This window comes from Schistocerca americana, chromosome X, assembly GCF_021461395.2.
Source record: "Schistocerca americana isolate TAMUIC-IGC-003095 chromosome X, iqSchAmer2.1, whole genome shotgun sequence".
NCBI lineage: Eukaryota > Metazoa > Arthropoda > Insecta > Orthoptera > Acrididae > Schistocerca > Schistocerca americana.
In genome coordinates this window covers 640,081,718-640,104,071 of record NC_060130.1, presented here as the reverse complement: position 1 = coordinate 640,104,071, position 22,354 = coordinate 640,081,718, and the positions used below count along the sequence as shown (strand labels likewise).

The 22,354-nt window shown below is 38.0% G+C and overlaps 1 protein-coding gene across 3 annotated transcripts in view; it reads right to left on the bottom strand.

The window, feature by feature from the left end:
* LOC124555776 (pre-mRNA-splicing factor 38B-like) overlaps positions 1 to 22,354 on the bottom strand; it is a 91,456-nt gene that overhangs the window by 10,082 nt on the left and 59,020 nt on the right. For 2 of the 3 annotated variants that reach the window (XM_047129827.1, XM_047129826.1), the window contains exons 7-8: positions 12,721 to 13,109; positions 7,705 to 8,034 (exon numbers count right to left, since the gene is read on the bottom strand). In XM_047129827.1, coding sequence (XP_046985783.1) covers positions 7,705 to 8,034; positions 12,721 to 13,109 — 719 coding nt within the window. Of the gene's footprint in view, positions 1 to 6,833; positions 7,098 to 7,704; positions 8,035 to 12,720; positions 13,110 to 22,354 lie in introns of those variants that run through there. The other variant, XM_047129825.1, reaches the window with a different exon arrangement.

The window sequence follows — 22,354 nt, the reverse complement described above, 5'->3', positions numbered from 1 at the left end:
GTGTACAGGTTCAGTTTTCAGTTTCATATGCTTCACTTGTTTTAAATCAGTTTCTTATATTGCATTGTCTTGATGAGTAATGTTCTCTGTTATGTCTGTTTCTGTTACTCTAAGCGTCGAAATTGCATTGTTCCACAGTCCCACTCTAATGCTTGTTGCTTTCCCAAAAGAGCATTTTCCAGCATGGTCTTTCCAATGTGTGGCCATCAAGGCTGCCCATCCCACATACTGGTCTCATCAAAAAACAATGTGCTTCATAGTAATTTCATTATTATGATCCGGTGGGGTGTGGAGGAAATTCTAAGTAATCATTTTTGTAAAACTGTATCAATAAAAATGTGTAACTTATATTTAGACACACAAGAGTTTAATTTCTTACTCCTGACTTGAGAGAGAGAGAGAGAGAGAGAGAGAGAGAGAGAGAGAGAGAGAGAGATATTTGGCTGTGAGAGAAAGTCAATTTCTAGGGCTGCATGCGAGTTTTGCGTCATTTCCCAACACCCCGGTGAAAGGATTAATACTCAACCAATTAAATCTACCACCTTTCTATTGGTTTTAGATTCTTTTTGGCCACAGAAATTTTTATATATCATCAACTTAGGTCGCTGTTTACATATACATATTCATGTCACTTCTCTCTACTTCTTGCTTATCATCACCTTGCTGATCTAATAGGCTTTGGTTTGATTTCTAGGAGACTTTCCCAGCATAACTAATTGGTGGTATGTTTTTCAGTATCTAGCACAGCTGATTCCATTTTGGATACAATATTTCAACTACTGACAGAGTTATCTTCTTTATATTTCGTGTACATTACTGAAGATTTTGGTCTGAAAGCAAACAGCAGATATTTGTCCAATTTCCTTACAAATGCAATTAAAAAGTAAAATATGGCAAAATATTAACAATTGTAGCAGAAAAGTGCTCAAAGTATTATTTATCTGACAGCAGCTAAGGAGGGATAATCAGAACACCTAACAATAAAGCCTCTCACAGTCTGTTCTGTAGCAGTAGAGGAAATGTTATGCAGAGAACTATGTCTAAAGATCATGACCCAATCCCACACTTGAGATGTCAAGAGACTGAACATTTGCAAAAGGAGTAGTGTCAGTTTATCAAATATAACATTAAAAAATGAAAAATAAAACTGATTGACATACAACTTTTAAAACTCACTTGAATGTCAAGCTTTCTGAACTTTTAAAAATGTTTTCAAGCATGAGATGTAAAAATGCCAAAAAGGATGAAAAGGCACTCCTAATCATCATTGATCATTAGAGTACAATGTAGCAGTCAGAGAGAACAATGGAAGAGTCTTAAATTAATCAAGATACAGATTTTGACACAACTATTCCTTGCCCTAAATCACCTGAAAACTTTTAATTTGTGTTTTCCATTTTTTCATCCTCCTCTACAAGAAATTACACAATTTGCAGATTAGAGTTTTTAAATGTGTGTTTCTGTGATTATTCCTGCTTCAGCAGCGGGTAAGTAGTTGTTCTTCTAATGTCACAAATATTGGTGCACAAATCTACAAATTGCATTCAAAAAGAAACAAGCCAGAGGCTGTAGAATGAGAACCGCAGAAGGGATTATAATGCCATTACCTATGGAAGAAGGTGTGGTCCCTATGAGAGTGCTGACACACCACACTCACCACTAGAGGTACAGAGGCACACGCCCAAGTGACGACGGAGCAAGCACTTACACACATTCACTGTCCACTGCACTTAGTCTAGCTGAGAACAGTGGAATAGAGACTTCTGAAGAAGAAAGATCAAAGGAGGGTAGTGCATCTTAAGACATCAGAAGGAGTGCAGGGGTGGAAATTCATCAAAGAATGACACAAATGTATGGAGAGCATGGCATGTCCATCACAATGGTCAAGGCATGGCAAAGCAATTCAAAGAAGAATGAAGGAAGTTGGCCAATGATGTACAATCTGGAATACCACACCACATTACCGATACTACTGTCCAGCAGGTGGATGCCCTCATTATTGAAGACTAGCAAATTATGTTGGCAGCCACTGCCACAGAGCTTCGAACTGCAATAGACATGCAGTGCTATCCATACACTTGTGCCATTGTCCAATGTAATTCCGTTCCCCCACACTCCTTTCGCTGTAAGGAAACACAACACCCCTTTGTTCTTCTTCTGAAGCCTCTCTTTCTCTATTTTCAGCACTATAAAGTTTGGTGCATGGTTGACACAAGAATGTGCTCGCTTTGTCATCATGTGATGTGTGCCCATACCCCTCTTGGAATGGGCTTGGGGTCTCAGCATTCGTACAGGAACCACACTTTCTTCTGTAAGCAATAGCATTGAGATACTTTCAGTGGTTTTCACTTTACAGTCTCTGGCTTGTTTCTTTCTGAATGCACCTTATAATAAAATCACAGAAACAAACATTTTACAAAGTTACTACTGGCGAACATTTGAGGTCACTCGTGTCTCCTATATTATCTACTTTCATCCATCATGAGTCATTAACAATGTAACTCCATTACTTATGTATTTCCTCTACTAAATACCTTTATAAAAATTTTGATCCATGTCTAAGTATGCTCGGCAGGCTGTAATTTCTATATTAATCATAAAATAGATTTCTCGATAAAGCCGATCATATTGGACTGGAATAGCCACCCAGTTATCATCATTTGACAGATGTTTTTTGTTCATCAGAAAACTGAGAAAACATACTTAAGAGTACATCTTTATGTCTTACACCAACATACTAAAAATGAAGTACTAACTTTTCAGAGCTATTACAAAATGAATGAAAATAAAATCCACACAACACTGTATATGATTTAATAAAAATATTCACTATACACTATTTATTGTGGTGTTTAGGAGAAGTAACAAATAAAGATGAATTTCAGTAATAAAAATGCGAATCCCAGCAAAAAGCTGCATATAACAAAAACAGCATACAAATACTACTAGTGATACACAAACAAAATAAGTTTCCAGTGGAACTTATTGTAAAACAGATGTTCAATCAGTAAGAAAGCTGTCTGTTCTAAACTATTCACCACCTTTTTTTCACGTAGAAATCATAAATTAGCACAGTTCAGAGAGAGAGAGAGAGAGGCAGATAGTACACAACAATTCTGACTGATCCCAGTCGTCAGTCTGTTATTCAGAGAGATTCTCCATGCCCTGAAACTGTTGTCAAACTACTGATGTACTCCTGGACACAGGATGTAGTAATTTCATGACATTATTTCCAACATGCTTAGTAAATTTCTAATTATTTATCAGGTTTCTTTTTGACAAAACAAATACTTTCAGTGTGAAAGTAGACAACCTGGCAATACAAATAGCAAAAGCCAACCAAATCTCAAAACACAATAAAACATTAATTTTCCATTTGTGCTTATGTACCCCAGATTCTTTTTATTATCTAGTAAGGTAAATGTGTAATGGTGATACTGAAAAGGCATTAGAGTGCATAAGTTGGAGTTCAAAGAAATTGGAGGATACATGACAGGTATGTAATGTACAGTTAGAATTTAACTACATTTAACATTCTGACAATAAAGTTGACATAAATAATAGATAAGGGAAAAAATACGTTCAGTCACACAAACAGGTGAACATGCACACACTTCTCGACATTTTCTGTGATACCTTAACAATTGTTTACTTCAACAACATTTCATGTTTATATATAATTATTTGATTAATCAATACTACTTCATCACTGCAATTAAAATATTCTACAGTAAAATACTTTGTTTTATATCAGTACAAAGATCATTCAAATTAAAACCAAAGAAGCATGTTTTTAAACATCGTACTGAGTGAAACTTCCTGGAAGATTAAAACTGTGTGCCTGACCGAGACTCGAACTCGGGACCTTTGCCTTTCGCGGGCAAGTGCTCTACCATCTGAGCTACCGAAGCACGACTCACGCCCGGTACTCACAGCTTTACTTCTGCCAGTATCTCGTCTCCTACCTTCCAAACTTTACAGAAGCTCTCCTGCGAACCTTGCAGAACTAGCACTCCTGAAAGAAAGGATAAAGCTGTGAGTACCGGGCGTGAGTCGTGCTTCGGTAGCTCAGATGGTAGAGCACTTGCCCGCGAAAGGCAAAGGTCCCGAGTTCGAGTCTCGGTCGGGCACACAGTTTTAATCTGCCAGGAAGTTTCATATCAGCGCACACTCCGCTGCAGAGTGAAAATCTCATTCTGGAATCGTACTGAGTGTTATTGTACTCACAAAACCTCACATTTCTTTTATACCACTGCCAGAACAGTAGCGTGTAGTTCACTCCTGTTGTTACCTAAAAGCCATGCACCACTTTGCTACACCTCCATTTCTATAAAAGGGATATTTAACCAAAAATATTCCAGAGGAAAAAAAAGGTTATCACGGCTCGCAATTCTGGACAGGAAGGAGTGCCTGGTCCCCGGCACAAATCCGCCCGGCGGATGTGCGTTGAGGTCTGGTGAACCGGCCAGTCTGTGGATGGTTTTTAGGCGGTTTTCCATCTGCCTCAGCAAATGCGGGCTGATTCCCCTTATTCCACCCCAGTTACACTATGTCGGCGATTGCTGCACAAACAAGTTCTCCACGTACGCGTACACCGCCATTACTCTTATCACGCAAACATAGGGGTTACACTCGTTTGGTGTGAGACATTCCCAGGGGGGTCCACCGTGGGCTGAACTGCACAATAAACCTGGGTTCGGTGAGGGGCGGCGGAGGGGTGGAGTGGACTGCGGAAGTCGTCGTGGGGTTGTGGACCACTGCGGCAGCGGCAGGAATGGAGCGTCTCCGTCGTTTCTAGGTCCCCGGTTAACATACAGTACAATACAATGGCTTACAAGGTGCAAAGACAGTGATTGCACACCCAAATCTGGCAAATTATTCTGATTGCATATATTTCATTCAAATTCAAAATGACAAACGAGTCCTCAAGCACTTTTTGAACTTTAACAAGGGTATTAGGTGCATTATACCAACTTTCACATTCGATAAAGGGTAACAGATTTATTGTGAGTGGTTTTGTTTTTTTCATATAATATGGGTTTTCATACACAGTATTCATATTCTTGCTGATATTAGGTTTCTTGGAGTACTTCTTTTCACCTTCTTCTGTGGAAAGAAGATCCCCTGAGGCTAAGGAGGTAGCTGTTTTGCTATTTCTAGCAGTAAATTTGAAGCAATACTGAGTATTTATACGGTACTTGTAATTTTGATTTAAACGTTTCTCATGCTGAACATACATGTCTCAATACAAATATTTGTATATATGTAGTTAATTTTTTTATTCTTTTAAATTAGAGCAATTATTATTATTATTATTATTATTATTATTGTTTGCACAAAACATATGAAAACTGTTACTCAGAAAGAAAAGAAAAAAAAGATGTAAAAAACCACACAGCATTGTTAAAATTTAGATGAAAAATTAATTTTATTATTATTATTATTGTTTGCACAAAACTTATGAAAACTGTTACTCAGAAAGAAAAGACGAAAAAAGATGTAAAAAACCACACAGCATTGTTAAAATTTAGATGAAAAATTAATACTGCAAAAACAGAAGAGAGGGAGGAGGTGAGCCATAATCCAACATGCATATGAGAAAGAATGAAAATTACACAATTAAAAAATTGGAATAGTTTGTTGTGAAAAACTGAGTTGCACCATCCACAATACACATGAACTAAAAGATTCAAAGGAGCACTGACAAATGATACATGATATTTATAAAAGATATATGACAATTCAAAAGCCATGATTCACAGAAGATGATGTGTGTCCCATTTTGTAAAAAATCAAAACTTAAAATATTTCACTATACTTTGTGAAAAACAATATGTAACAATATATTTACTATGGTATACTTGTTGACAGCCAGAAAAATTACCATAACTATAAAATGCAGTTACAGTAAGGTTACAAATGGGAGTGAGTTTATTATAATCAGTATCAAAAATCCATTTTTGATGTGGATGTGAAATCCAGTGGGGGGAGGGGTGAGAGGGGGGGAACGTATCAACAAAAAGTTCATATCTTGTTAAATACAAAATATCATTATGTGAAGCACTGGAACAATGTCAAGACTGTTATTCAAGACTGGATGAGTCGATCTTTGATTTAGCCGAACAAATTGTGGTAACTGATATTAAATCTGCTTTGTACTGAGCCGTCGTTTGTAATCAAGGCATTTCTGATTACTTTGTAATGATAGATCATTGACGTCTTAGCACTTCAGCTCAAACACACAGTTAAGATAATATTTTGACTGGTACCGATATGGCATTAGTGTTTTCATTCAGGCTCACATTCTGTGATCTTCACTCGTAACAATTATGGACTGTTATCTAGGATGGGACCTGTGTGTGACAGACCTCATATCAGTTTGAGGCCAGTGACTACAACTACTATCCTTACTGCACAAACAGTATTGTTTTGACGTGCTTGAAGTAAAAGCATTTCAAACCAGTAAATATCAGGCAACCTTAACAGTTATCTCCACAAACTCTACTGGTAGAAGGTGAAAAATTAGGCACAAATTTGACCAAGTTTTAGTGAGGAAACATGTTTGGGGTATACTTTTATCTACAAGTAAATTACATTTCTGTAGACTTAATTCTATAGTCAAACAAATAAAACACACTACTTGAGAGTGATATGCAATGAACTGCTTTCATAGGCTCACACATGGCTAACACGCAGTCTCACATTTTTAATAATTTAGTTAATATTTCTTTACAAAAATTCTCACACTATGCCATCTTTTAACAATTCCAGAACCACTCTTGAAATAAAGCTCAAAACAAATTTCCTTTGTTTCAAAATAAAAGCTGAAATTTTTGATGATCAAAAATAGTTCTTGCATTTCTTGTAATGATTTGAGATATTTAATCTATCAAATTATATTGTTCCCAGTTTTAATTTAAATGATCTTTGTATCAACTTCTCACGAATTAGAAGTTACAGCAGTCATACAGCTCACAATATCAAAATCTGTAAGTTCTGTAGAGCGGAGACTGCATACAGTTTTCTCTCTCTCTCTCTCAGACACACACTCAATAATACAAAGTGTCTGCAAATTTCAGCTCCGTTTCCTTTTATGGCTGAAAAAAAAAAAAAAAAACATACCAGGAAAACTATGTTAGTATTTTACTTCATACTCAGGTAAAAGATATATTTCACTATAAATGGAAAAAAAAAATTATCATACTATCCACTAACTTTATCTTTGCCCCCTGATCTGTAATACTTAATTAGCACAAACAATAACTCTGTCGACGTTTGAGATCAAATATGCTGCAGTTCAAAATAAGCTACAGCACCAATTTTTAACACTTTCCTTCATCTTCTATACTGTATTTTGGGTGAAACTGAGCATTAAGGGTGTTCCTGGTTCACCACAGGCAGGAACTTCCTACTACTCTTCGATGAAATTGTGGCTTCAGCTATGATGACATGAAACATATACATATTAATTGTGTCAGCACATCTGTGTTAACTCACTAGAAGGTTAATATGAATCAGAAGACAAAGCTTCCATTTCATTGTTAGCAAAACTACATACGGGAAGTAGAGCTTGTTCTTTTCTCTCCGAATGCCTTATAATCTGAGTGAAGTTGACTTATCCTACTTTCTGTTACACCCCCAGGGAAATGGAAAAGAAAAAGTTTGTGGATAACAGATACAACTGAAATATTGAAATATACATACCGTGTTTCTCGAGAATAATCCCTCTCTTTGTCATAAGCACGATCCAAGTCTTTATCCTTATCTCGACTGCGATCTTTGTCACGGGAATCCTCTCTGTCCCAGACCCTAGAGCGTTCATGAGCCCTGTCACGAGAACGGTCCCTTTCCCTCAATTTTTCTCTGTCTCTTTCCCTATCCCGTTCTCGATCCCTGTCTTTATCTCTGTGTCGGTCTTTTTCTTTATCCCGTTCTCTTTCTCTTTCCCTCTCTTTTTCTCTCTCCCGTTTCTGACGTTCCTTTTCTCTTCTGAGCTCTGCAGCAAAATCGTCAGGTGAGCTTCGACGAACAGGGCTGCAACAAGTAAAAACAGCAGTCACTGTTTGAACACACAGATGGAAGCATGATTTCAATGTGAGACAAAAACAGCATACAAAGTAAGCCTTTCACTGCTATAGATGAGCTCTTTGCATTCTTTGCTGAGGTGGCCTTTGTTACGGCTGTACTGCTTGTCAAATGCTGGTGTTTCTGCTGACAGATGGCATTCTGGCTAATATGAAATATTTATCCGATTTTTCAAAAACTATTTGGGGGAAAAAAAAAAGAAAAAAAAATGTTTTTGCACATCTTACAACCTGATATCTTCACTCCATAAAGAACTGAATTTCTTTTCATTATCCATCATTCTTACTGCACTGCATCAAATTAAGTAAAACAATGCAGCGAATTTTAAAGAGTTCACAAAGGTAAAAATGCAATGCACAAGCTTTGTGTATTGTTGATTTGAGCTCATAAATTTCAGTAAATGAAATGTAGATAACATACTGAAATTTTATTTAAAATTGAGAGAACAATAATATCTCTTTTCATGCTTGAGTTACTGGGTTTTATAGCTGAAGGACAGTCGCATGTGACACACCCATTCACAGCCTTGCACATTGCGAATCGTGTGGCCATAAAAATTGTCATATCTCATGAATAGTTCAAGATACTGAAACGAGGATTTCTGCAAATGATAGCACATAATGAGGCATAAATACTCAAAACTTTTTTTACTTGCCAAGATATGGAAATAACTCATCTGCAGCAGCGAGAGGTCGACAGCTTATGATACATTCAATGTTCATAGCACCATAGGGAAATCCAAGCGGCAGGCATATACATGTCTGAAACACCTGGGGAACGGCATAGAAGGACTAGTATACATGTTCACAACAGTGTAAGGGTTACTGAAAACTGATTATCCTCACCCTCAATAACACTACAGAGGCAGGTGAGAGAATCAACCAATATAATAATCTATTTAACATGCAAATATAGCGTCAAAGAAAAAATTTAGAGAGCATGAAAGTCCTGCAAAATAAGAAGTATTGGCTGACTGAGTTATTTATGGTCATCATAAGCTCTCAATGAGACAAGTAAATATCAAATGAACAAAATTACTGTCAAGGTAATTAGTATCATAATAAATTACTCTATTTCTAACACTATTATGACTAGTCTCAGCTAGGATGATCACAATATCACCCAACTTGGTTACCTGGCTTTAAATAACAAAATTTATCATTAGAACATCATTATACCTCTGGTTCCAGCCCATCACACCACTGAATAATGAATTCATGGCATTAACACAGATAAAAGTTGTGGCTAAACAGTTACACATCAGTTAAATTGTGGTCTGTTGCACTTAACTGTTCATAACTGATTGCCCTATAGAACCAAACAAGTTACAGAATGTGAAACACATCAGTCATGATGCCTTTACAAGAACTATTTGGAAATCTAGTGACACAAAATGGGTAAAATGGACATCGAGTGAGGCAATCGAACACCATTAAAAACACACAAACCTGCAGGGCAACACAAAATGTGGGCACTGCCAAAATAAGACCTATCTGCACTATGGAACTGCAACACTGTTGGGGTAAAACTGACACCAAGATTTTTGGTTTCTGTACATGGGTTAAACAATTGTTTTCTTGGGACTAGCATGCTTCTATGTTGCAATACATAATTAGCAGCAAAAGGAAAATTTTACATAAATGAGAAAGTGAAAAACAGTATAATCTGTGAGTTTTAGTGACATACCATGAAATTGGCAATTTTTAGTAAATGCCACACAATTTAGCAATTTTCCCACTCCCATACAAAAATGTTATAAAACTGAGGGGGCAGTTTACTACACTGAACAAATATTGAAATAAATATTCTCAGCAGTCTGTGTTACTGCAAGAAAAAGGTAACATGATGTCACATGTCTGTGTTGTGAGAGGCTGACTGAAGCAAAGTGAGCAGCATGATACCGATTTGTGTGTTAATGAAGGTAAAAACCAAATTTCATGATTTTCTTATTTCTACTTGTGTACTACAAAAATATGTTGTTTAATTGATCCACCACATTACAGATCTTCCCAAAACTCATCATTTTTGGTATTATTTGTGACATAAAAATATCAAAAATTCTGAAGTCGCCAGAGAAAACATTATTTGTATAACTAGTTAAAAGTAAAGACTGCATCATTATTGCAGGAAAATGAATTTCTTCAACCAGTAACTTTTGAGTAATATGAAGGTATAAATACTTCAGGCAGTGGTGAAGGAAACACTGAAAGACTCTAGGTTGTACGAAAGCTGTTCAAACAGTACCCAAGTTTTATTCATAAAATCAATCTTTATTCAGATACAATTGTTCAACACTAGTCATCTTCGAAGTAATCCCCTTCACCTCTCCCAAGGCTGCTGCTACAGCTGGAACCATTGTTAGAAAGTGTCTTCCGGTATGGTGCACAGCTGCCCTGCCAAATTCTGCATAATGTCTTCCCTGTTCTGAAATCTGGTCCCTTTCAAAGTTTTTTTCCAGTTTAGGGAAAAGCCATAACTCACTTGGTGCTGGGTCAGAGGGATAGGGAGGTTAATAAACAAGTTACAAAAAACTCCCAATTAATTGAGGATGATAAGTGAGTGCGTTATTGTGGTGACAGTGCCAAATGCCTACTGTCCCGAAGTCCAGATGTTTGCATCTCACTGCTTCACAAAGTTGACACAGAACCTCTTGGTAGTAGTCCTTACTGACATTATTAGCTTCTGGGACGTGCATGAGTTGGAAAACACCACTGGAATCAAAAAAGATTGTCATCATGACTTTCACATTGCTGTGATCTTGCCTCAATTTTTTGGGTCTTGGGGTGCTGGATGCATCCTCTGTGATGACTGGAATATTGTTTCTCAGTCATACTGATAAAACCAGGACTCATCATCAATGATCACTGTGTTAAGAAAGTTGGGATTACTGTTCACAGTATACAGCACATCCTGCGTGCTCTGCAAACAAAGTTGCTTCGGCTTAGTTGTCAGCGACTTTGGCACAAATTTTGACGAGATATTCCTGAGGTCCCAAGGTTTCATTAAAACAGAACGAATGGTACCAGTACTAATTTTAACTTCATCTCCAAGTTTTCTGATAATGATTCATCTGCCCTGCATCACCAGCGTCCTTATGTGATCAATAACAACAAGCCTTATTTGTGGATGTTGAGGGTCTACCTGAATGTAATTCAATCTTCACTAATGAGTGACCATTCTTGAAGTGGTTGTACCACTGAATCTTTTATATAATTTCAACTTGACAATTGCCAAGCTTAAAATAAAATTTGAGATAATAACATTGTTCCACTTTTTCTGTCATTTTACTCACAACACAAAAACTGATGACTATCAGTTACATGTGTTCATTTGTCAAAATCAGGCATGCGCACTATGTATGCATACAAACATAAGTGTGTGCCCGCCCTGATACTATTGTTGGTTTCAGCAATAAAAGATAAAGTCGGATACTGTTTGAACAGCCCTCGTATCCTAAAATTAAGCCAACAATGTTTAGGCCAAAGATCGGCGTATTAAACGTGTTCAGAATCCTAGGTTCCTGTTTCAAGTGTGGTAAAACAAAATGTGGGCAATGCCAAAATTAGACATATTTGCTCTATGGAACTTCGACACTGTAAGGGCAAAATTTGCAAACAGATTTTTGGCTTCTGCACATGGGTTAAACAACTCTTTTTCCTGGCACCAGCAAACTTTCATACTGCAATACATTATTAGTACTGACAGGAAAATTTCACATTAACGATAAAGTGTAAAATAACCCACCGTTCTCTATCAGTTTTTTTTCACATGGGGTCAACAGTCTTCTCACTCGCCACCACATGGCCCAGCACTGGCTCAGTGCAGGGCAACAAGCAAGTGGCCTTGCCATGCATCTCAGGAAACATGGATTCTATACAGCATTGTCACAACGTAATGGCACTAATGAGCTCAACAAACATTGGAATGCACTTAGAATTTCTTTCAGTTATCAATTTTCCATATTTTCTATGACTGATTTAGCAAGAATCACCACAACAACTGAGTATGCTCATGTATAATGAAAATTAAAGTGATAATCTAATATTTAGTGTTACAGAAAGTAATTGATTTAGCTGTGGAACTATGAATTTTATAAGCACATGTGGCACCTCACTCCAGCAGTCTCATCTTGGACTTTACTACTGCAGATATATCAACACCACAACATTTGGCTCGCTGTCATCCGGACTTTGACTACGCTTGGAACTGGACTATTCAGAGATTTTTACTACTCAGCACTCCAGAAACCAGATTCACCCATACACTTTGCTGATGTCTCAGTGGCAGCACTCGCCCTATCACTTAAGTGTGTAGCAATACACCTTGTTGAGTACTCACCACTCATGGATACAACAGAACCATTATAATACTTGACTGGAATTGTGTAGTAAAAAACAAGGAAGGTCAAATAAAGATGGCTGCATCATGTAAACAAGCTTCAATCCACTTTATATGAACAACTTTTGCACTTTCCACTGTATTTTGATGGCTTACAATTATAACAACATAATCAAATAATTTGTACCTGAATTTAAAACAGTATTCCCAAACATATTAAATGTAAAGTATAACTACAAATCATCATCACTACTTTCAAAAGTATATTAAGACAAGCAGAAATTGTTAAATACTTACGTTTCCCTGCCATTTTTTGTTCTATGTACATGTGTTCTTTCTCGATGGCGCAAAGGACTCCTCTCACGGCTGTACGAGCTTCTCCTTTCTCTGCTATTTCTGTGATGTTTTTCTCTGCTATTTCGCCTCTCAGAACTGTAAGCTCTTCTCCTATCTCTCTCCCTTTCTTTGCTTCTGGCTCTATCTGGTGATTGCCGCCTCTCTCTTGGTGGAGGTGCATCCGTCCTCCTGAGCCTTGAAAATCGTTCTGCTTCCCCAAAAGACACTTCATCATCAGGGATATGTCTTGCCTCTTTGCTTGACTGCAGTGGTGGTAGTGATTGCTTCAGTGGCCGTGAGGGTGATACTACAGGAGGAAATCTTTCTAACATCTTTTTTTCAAGTTTTTGCTGCAACAAAAATAATGTTATGTGGAATAACACATCAAGTACTGAATATGGCTAGTAGAAACATTTGAGCCAATTATGGCACAGCCTACTCCTCAATTATGATGGTGTATCAAAAATAGTGTACACTATTTGCCATTTTACAGGAAATATTGGTATGACTTTTAAACCGAAGAAGCAGAAAAAATATTGGGAAAGACAAGGACATAAATCAGTGGGAAAATATATGAAAATAATTATACAAAGGTGGAGTTGGTTTGTTGACTTTACCAGAAAAAATGTAATTCCTTATGTAAGGAACCATAGCACGTTTTTAATAAAACACAAATACATGATCCTCTGATCTCTCTGACATATACCATTACAGCAAGTACACAAAAACTTATGTCCTAGCTATCAGAACACTGTCTTACTTGAATGACAGTTGTGCCTGGAAGAAAATAGCTCTTTTGTAAGAGGAGAGAAACTTCGTGAAGAAGGATATGCAGCTGTTGATAATCTCACAATATAGGATCTGCCTAAACATAATGGAATTATTCTGCAATAAACACTTTTAGTAAAATCAGGTTTGAATGCAATTAATAGTTTTCAAAGTAAGTACTTTAAAAGTCTATACATTGTGTCTGGCATTAATGTCACTTTCCATCACAGCACTGGAAGCATTCAACAGACACAGAGTTCAAGGTCCTTGTAGTAGCAACATGGATTATTTTATGGTTTTCTTTTCGGGTCTGATTTTATGTTGGGTAACCACCTTTTTACTACATGGTGTGGTATCCTTAGGTATTATGTTTTTATTGTGCCTATTTTCGTGTGTATGTGTGTGTGTGTGTGTGAAACATAGAGGGAGGGAGGGGGGAGGATGGGAGGGGAGGGAGGGAGGGAGGGGGAGAGGGATGGGGAGGGAGGGAGAGTGGGGGAGGGAGAGTGGGGGAGGGAGAGTGGGGGAGGGAGGGAGAGTGGGGGAGGGAGGGAGGGAGGGAGAGTGGGGGAGGGAGGGAGGGAGGGAGAGTGGGGGAGGGAGGGAGGGAGAGTGGGGGAGGGAGGGAGGGAGGGAGAGTGGGGGAGGGAGGGAGGGAGGGAGGGAGAGTGGGGGAGGGAGGGAGGGAGGGAGGGAGAGTGGGGGAGGGAGGGAGGGAGGGAGAGTGGGGGAGGGAGGGAGGGAGGGTGGGGGAGAGAGGGAGAGTGGGGGAGTGGGGGAGGGAGGGAGGAGGGAGGGGGGTGGTAGGTTTGAAGATTTTCATTATTATTATTATTAATCTTATTTAGTTTTGTGTGTGTGTGTGTGTGTGTGTTATGTCTATTTGTGTGCAGGGTAATGGAGGAGGTGGGTGGGTGGGTGGGTGGGTGGGGGGGGTTCTATAGGTTGGTATCATCTAATAATTCTTTGAGGGCAGAGAACAGAGTTCCATTGCAGAGAACTGTGTATTCATTTATTACTTGTTTTTCTTCAACTACAGCTTTTTGTATTTGGTAGTTTTCTTCTCAATTATTAGTTTTTGTAGGGGGCTGTTGCTGCATTTGAGAATTTTCAAGTCAGTATTGATGTATGTTGGGCTATGTTTCTTGTCCATAAGACGTTCAGAAAATGTGGAATGACAGCTGTTACTTTTTAATGCTCTTCTGTGTATCTGGTATTAAAGTTTCTGCTTGTCTGTCCTATGTAAACTGATTTACAGTTCTGACATCTTAGTTGGTAAATACCAGATGTGTTGTTGCGTTTGTCTGTGCTTGTGTTGGTTGCCTTAGTTTTCTCTGTGTTGAGTTGTCTGTCCTGTAGGCTATTTTTAGCCCTTGTCTTTTGAGTATTTTGCCTATTCTGTGGGCTTCTTTGTTGTTGTAGGTGATAGTGAACCACTTGTTTGCTGTCGTGGGTGTTTCTTGTTCATGTGTGCTCATGAGTGTGTTATGTGTGTTTGTAAGTTGATGAGAAGGCTTCTGTTTTTTGAGTGTCCTTTTTAATTTTTTGGTTCGGTTTATCTATAGTGTTTGTATCATATCCATCCTCTACAGCTATTTGCCTGTCTGTAATTCACTGTTACAGTTGTTTTCAGTGAGTTGAGTGTTGTTCAGTCTGTGCAGCTTATATTGGACATCAAACTAGTTTGTGCGCAATTGGATGATTAGAATGTTTTTGTATGGCTGTGCTGGTGGTGGTCACTTTCCTGAATATGGAGAATTGGAGTTGGCTGTTGTATCTCTATATTGTGAGGGCAAGAAAATGTAACATTTTGTCATTTTCAGTTTCTACGGTGAATTTTACTTTTGGGTAGACTTTGTTTATATCATTGTGGAGTTGTTGGATGTGACTGGGTGTTTAATCTAGAAGGCATATCACGTTATCTACATAATGATACCAATATATTATTCAGTATTGTTACTACCATTTCAAATTCTTTATTTTCAATTTCATTGAGAAAAATGTTGGCTAGGACCCCATTGGATCCCGTCTTCTTGTGGGTAGAACTCATTGTCAAATGAGAAACAGTTTTGCTCTGTGATTCATTTTAGAATGCTAGCTATTTCTTTTATGTGGGGTTTGGGAATTTCTGCTTGTTGTTCTAATTGTTGTCTGATGATGTTGATGGTTTCTGTGGTGGGGATCTTGGTGTACATGGATGTGACATCAAATGATTTGAGTATGGTTGTTGTGGGTATGTTGCTATCTTAGATTTTTTGTATCAGCCCTTTGATGTTGTGTATGCTTCTGTTATTTGTGTGTATGTAATGTTTCTGTAAGTATGTGTACATTTCTCTGGGTAAGTGATATGTGGGTGCACTTCTGAAATTGGCAACAGAATGTATCAGAATGCCCTCCTTGTGGAGCTTTAGTAAGCTGTTCAGTGTGGGTGCTTGGGGAGTCTTTCTTTCTTTTCTTTCTTTCTTTCAGCCATTTTGCTTTCTGTTTTGTGAATAGACGTGAGGGTTTTTGTTTTTAGAATTGTTTGTGTGTTTTTCTGGTATCTTTATGTTGGGTTGCTGGTTAGCTTTGTTATGTTGTTGTCTTCCAGAAATTTTAAGGTTCTATCCTTGTATTCATCCTGTTTTATTATTATCAGGTGCCGCTCTTGTTTGATCTCGTAATGAGTGTAACTTTGTTTTTAAGTTTGTTCTTTATTTTTCTGGAGGTTTTTTCTTCTTCAGTTTTTGTTCCTGTCAATATGTTGTTTTTGTTTTCCTTTATTATGTATCTTATTTCTTCTACGACTAATTCTCTTGTCCGACCTGCAGTGAAGTTTAGGTTACTGTTTCTTTCTTCTTGTTTTCTGACATACTCAATTTATCTGATAAGATTCTCCATTGTCTTGCGTGTAATGTGTGTGTTGACATTGTATTTTGTGCCTTTTTTTAGAAAATTTATTTCTTGGTTGGTTAGTTGTATGTCAGTAAGGTTGACCAGACGTTTGTAGAATGTGTGATTTGTTTGTTTTTTATTTTTATGTATAATGACTTCATTTTGTTTTAAAAGTGTGTTTAGTTTTTGTTGTTGTTTATTCCATTTTATTTTTATTTGTTTTTCTGTATTTTGTTTGACTGTATTCATGATATCATTAAATATTTCAGAGACTGTGGTGTGATTTCCTAGTTCCAGGTGAATTCTGAATAGTTCAACATTGAGTTCCTGCTTCTTTTTAAGTATCTAATTTCTTGCTTCAGTTTCGGCTTTGAAACAATAGTAAGATCCAAACAATACCGGATAATGTATTGGTATCATTATGTAGATGACATCATATGCCTTCCAACAATCCCACAGTGATATAAACAAAGTCCACCCAAAAATAAAATTCACCATAGAAACTGAAAATGACAAAATGTTAATTTTCCTTGACCTCACAACATACAGACACAACAATCACCACCAATTCTCCATATTCTGGAAAGAGACCACCACCAGCACAGCCATTCACAAACATTTTTATCATCCAATTGCACACGAACTAGCCGGTTTCCAATATATGCTGCACAAACTTACCAACACTCCACTCGCTGAAAACAACGACAGTGAATTACAGACAATCAGACAAATAGCTGTAGAGAATGGATATGATATGAACACTATGGATAAACTGAACCACAAAATTAAACAGTACACCCAACACACAAAAACAAAAGCCTTCTCATCAACTTACAAACACACACAACACACTCATGGGCACACACGAACAAGAAATACCCACAACAACAAACAAGTGGTCCACTATCACCTACAACAACAAAGCAGCCCACAGAATACGCAACAGACTCAAAAAAACAAGGGCTAAAAATAGCCTACAGGACAGACAACTCAACGCAGAGAAAACTAAGGACAACCAACACAAGCACAGACAAACACAACAACACATCTGCTATTTACCAACTAACATATTTGAGATGAAGAGAGAAATGTTCTATTATATACTTGTCACGATTTGCGGTGACATTGAAAAGAAAAATTACACACACACTGCACAACTTCAAATAAAGTCAGCAAAACAGACATATGTTAATTAACTGTCAATGCCTATCATTTAGCATAAGTATGAAAGACAAACATAAATTTCAAAATAAGATATTCTGAATACCTAAAGTACTGAAAAGTGGAAACATATACACCAAATCTGCACACCACCTCATACAACAGAATCACCATTGGCATAAAAATGCCAGTAAACAGTAATTCATTGACAGCTAATGCCCACCTACTACAACCCAAAAAGGATCCACGACAGAAACTTAAAAACATCAAACTGGACATACATAACATTTCTCACTCACACACACACACACACACACACACACACACACTTACTTGAGGTTATAACCTAGGCCCAAAATTTCATATATAGATTTTGCCTATGCTGAAAATGACATATGGCTAAAATGGCTAGATAGCCACAGAACATGCGTACTGTAATATAAGGTAACATTGAATAAATTATTACTAAATTTTTAAGTTGTCTGAAACAGAGATTTCCAATAAAGTAGTAACTTCAAACTGATGATTCTGTGATATATCCCCGTTATTGTTTTTCATCCTCGGGACACCAAAAACTACTCCTTTCTTCTACTGAACTAAAAAAATTTCTCACCATCCATGTTTTGCACTTGGGAATGTCAGCCGATCTGACTGAAGGAAACACGCCAATTTGAATTCCACCGCCTGTACTGCGAAGTTTATACGTTTGGGCACTGAAGTCGGTTGCATTTAGACTGCGCATGTACTGGTGCTGAATGCATATTCATTATATACAAATTTCTGCTCTCTTTCTTACCCTAACCACTTCCCACTATAGAATATAATTTTTTTTTCTTAAAGCCAATAATTCCATGATTGCTGCCATTCACCAAGTGGCAATCTCCCACAACTGAATAGATAAAACACTTTTGCCTTTAATGCTTCACTTCCATTAGTCAATCATGTTACTTTTAGAAGTTGTTTGCACTACCTTCTGTCACTTTATATCTCCACAATAACACACCTGGCTTATCACGCTTCTATTGGAAAAAACTTTTCCTTTTCATCAATGGGAACTTCCAAGTTTTAAAACTGAGCAGCATTCCCTTCTTAATAGTTCTTTCAGCAACACTGCTCTGATTTCCTGCCATTATTGCAACTAATATTTTCTAAAGTTATTCCAAATCGATGAAATACCCATGTCATTAAGTAAATTTTGAAGTGATTAGCTTCAATTACATTCTCCTGAAGAAGAAGATACCACAATTAGCCACTGGAGTGAATTCGCAGACAACGAAAAAAATTTCCCGGATTTCCCAGTTAAAAATACATTTTTTCCGTGTTATTAAGTGACAGTATATTTTCTCTTAGAACTGTAAAACTTATCAATCCTTTCAATGGTTATGTTTTTATACACGGGCGTAGAATTTCCCGGCACTTTAGATAACAAAACTCACGGAAGAAAACTCCTTTTGGAAAGATTTTTGATGTGCAGCAACATGTACATTACATATTTTCGTATTACGAAAGTATAAATTTGAATTCCACCAAACATCGCATGTTACTTTCTGAACAATTGTAATTGAGACTGCGATGTGCTTTTGTAAGCCAGTCATAGTTCATGTCACGTGATCCCGCCAGCTGATGACAGCAGATATTCAGACCACAGGACACGCGATGTAGCCAGCTAGTAACAACATCATTGTCACGCAGCGCGGATACACAAACAAGAAGAGTTAATGTTTTAAATTAATATACATAGCGTTGTTATAAGAAAAGCAAAGCTTTCACATATAATATTGGCCTCTAGGGTTAATAAGCTGCAAGAGAAGCTCAGTTTTCACATATGAGGTTGCTATTTTTTGCACGTGTTACACTTTAAGGTATATCACACAAATGGGCCACTAAAATTTTTAGCCGAGTACAGTGACTTGTCCTCAAAGTTTTCCACAAATAAATTAGCTACCACAGAGGAGAGAGAGCTTCCCATAGCACTACATCAATTTGCTCTTAATAACGACATGAATGTCTGATCTTCTGGGCTCAAAATACTTCTTAATGGCTCGTCATCGAACGCTCTGTGATTTAAGAAATTCATCGTACATTCTCGCACATAGTTCGACTTGTGTAAAAGGAAATTTACTATGAAAATAACACTTTTCAAACCACCATTCGCAATATTTTTCCGTGACCTGTTAGAAATAGGTTCATTTCAGTAGTTGTGAGAGAGAGCCAGATAACAGGCGCCACCGTGTTTTGGCAGCTGCTATGACACAGGAAGTCTGTATGTTCGTACGTGTAAAACATTAAAAGATCTTACATTACGTCATTAAAAAAAAAAGAGGAAGAAGAAGAAGAAGAAAAAAATCAGAGGATACTCCAAGACCATCGGCATTTCGTGAACCATACTAAAATGGCACATTTAAAGTGCATACTTAAAGAGCACATTCGTATGTCCAGATTCCCAATGAAGTAGGCCTCGACCTGATATTAAGCTTTTCAATGCGGGTTTCAGGCTGTAAATTTTCTTGGAGTACCGGTACTGTATTAAATCATTTTTTTATTCTTTATTATGGCATAATGCCATACGTGCTACAAGATGAAAACGTGCACTTGAAATGCACCGATCAATTGAAATTAGCCGATAGTGTGGAACTAAACACTTTGTTTCAAACACATTGACTGCCTCAGCATAAAAGATTAATAAAAACCAAACTTCTTTAGCAAACCGACAAAAATAACTTCATTGTTCTACAAGGCGATTAATGCATGGCTGTCAGAAAAGAGGAAATAAAATAAAATCTGAAACTAATAACATATATTAGCATTCCGTAATTATGTGAATGTATTTTAATTCACTTGACAGCTCCCGGTCACAGAAATCCATTTTGTTTTCATTTGACGTGAGAGTAGTAAACAAAGAGGAAATAGCAAACTGACTAAATGAAACAAGGGTCACGTGGACACTACACACTTCCCCACTATAACTCAGACTGCTCTGCGCATCAGCCCCAGATCTACGATATTTCCGAACCAGGACAATACTAAGATAATGGCGCCCGCTGCCACCCCCCCCTCCCCCAAGCGTCTGAGATATGATATCAAAAATTTTTAAAAATCGAATTTTCAAACGTATACAGGGTGTTACAAAAAGGTACGGCCAAACTTTCAGGAAACATTCCTCACACACAAATAAAGAAAAGATGTTATGTGGACATGTGTCCGGAAATGCTTAATTTCCATGTTAGAGCTCATTTTAGTTTCGTCAGTATGTACTGTATTTCCTCGATTCTCCGCCAGTTGGCCCAATTGAAGGAAGGTAATGTTGACTTCGGTGCTTGTGTTGACATGCGACTCATTGCTCTACAGTACTAGCATCAAGCACATCAGTACGTAGCATCAACAGGTTAGTGCTCATCAAGAACATGGTTTATCAGTCAGTGTAATGTTTACAAATGCGGAGTCGGCAGATGCCCATTTGATGTATGGATTAGCACGGGGCAATAGCCGTGGCGCCGTACGTTTGTATCGAGACAGATTTCCAGAACGAAGGTGTCCCGACAGGAAGACGTTTGAAGCAATTGATCGGTGTCTTAGGGAGCACGAAACATTCCAGTCTATGACTCGCGACTGGGGAAGACCTAGAACGATGAGGACACCTGCAATGGACGAGGCAATTCTTCGTACAGATGACGATAACCCTAATGTCAGCGTCAGAGAAGCTGCTGCTGTACAAGGTAACGCTGACCACCTCACTGTATGGAGAGTGCTACGGGAGAACCAGTTGTTTCCGTACCATGTACAGCGTGTGCAGGCACTATCAGCAGCTGATTGGCCTCCACGGGTACACTTCTGCGAATGGTTCATCCAACAATGTGTCAATCCTCATTTCAGTGCAAATGTTCTAAATGTTCTCTTTACGGATGAGGCTTCATTCCAACATGATCAAATTGTAAATTTTCACAATCAACATGTGTGGGCTGACGAGAATCCGCACGCAATTGTACAATCACATCATCAACACAGATTTCCTGTGAACGTTTGGGCAGGCATTGTCGGTGATGTCTTGATTGGGCCCCATGTTCTTCCACCTATGCTCAATGGAGCACGTTATCATGATTTCATACGGGATACTCTACCTGTGCTGCTAGAACATGTGCCTTTACAAGTACAACACAACATGTGGTTCATGCACGATGGAGCTCCTGCACATTTCAGTCGAAGTGTTCGTACGCTTCTCAACAACAGATTCGGTGACCGATGGATTGGTAGAGGCGGACCAATTCCATGGCCTCCACGCTCTCCTGACCTCAACCTTCTTGACTTTCATTTATGGGGGCATTTCAAAGCTCTTGTCTACGCAACCCCGGTACCAAATGTAGAGACTCTTTGTGCTCGTATTGTGGACGGCTGTGATACAATACGTCATTCTCCAGGGCTGCATCAGCGCATCAGGGATTCCATGCGACGGAGGGTGGATGCATGTATCCTCACTAACGGAGGACATTTTGAACATTTCCTGTAACAAAGTGTTTGAAGTCATGCTGGTACGTTCTGTTGCTGTGTGTTTCCATTCCATGGTTAATGTGATTTGAAGAGAAGTAATAAAATGAGCTCTAACATGGAAAGTAAGCATTTCTGGACACATGTCCACATAACATATTTTCTTTCTTTGTGTGTGAGGAATGTTTCCTGAAAGTTTGGCCGTACCTTTTTGTAACACCCTGTATTCATTTTGTAGTGCACATCATTCTGAAGAGTCTGATACATAAAACATAGATGTTCGAGGAAATGTAAGACATGTTATTTGGTC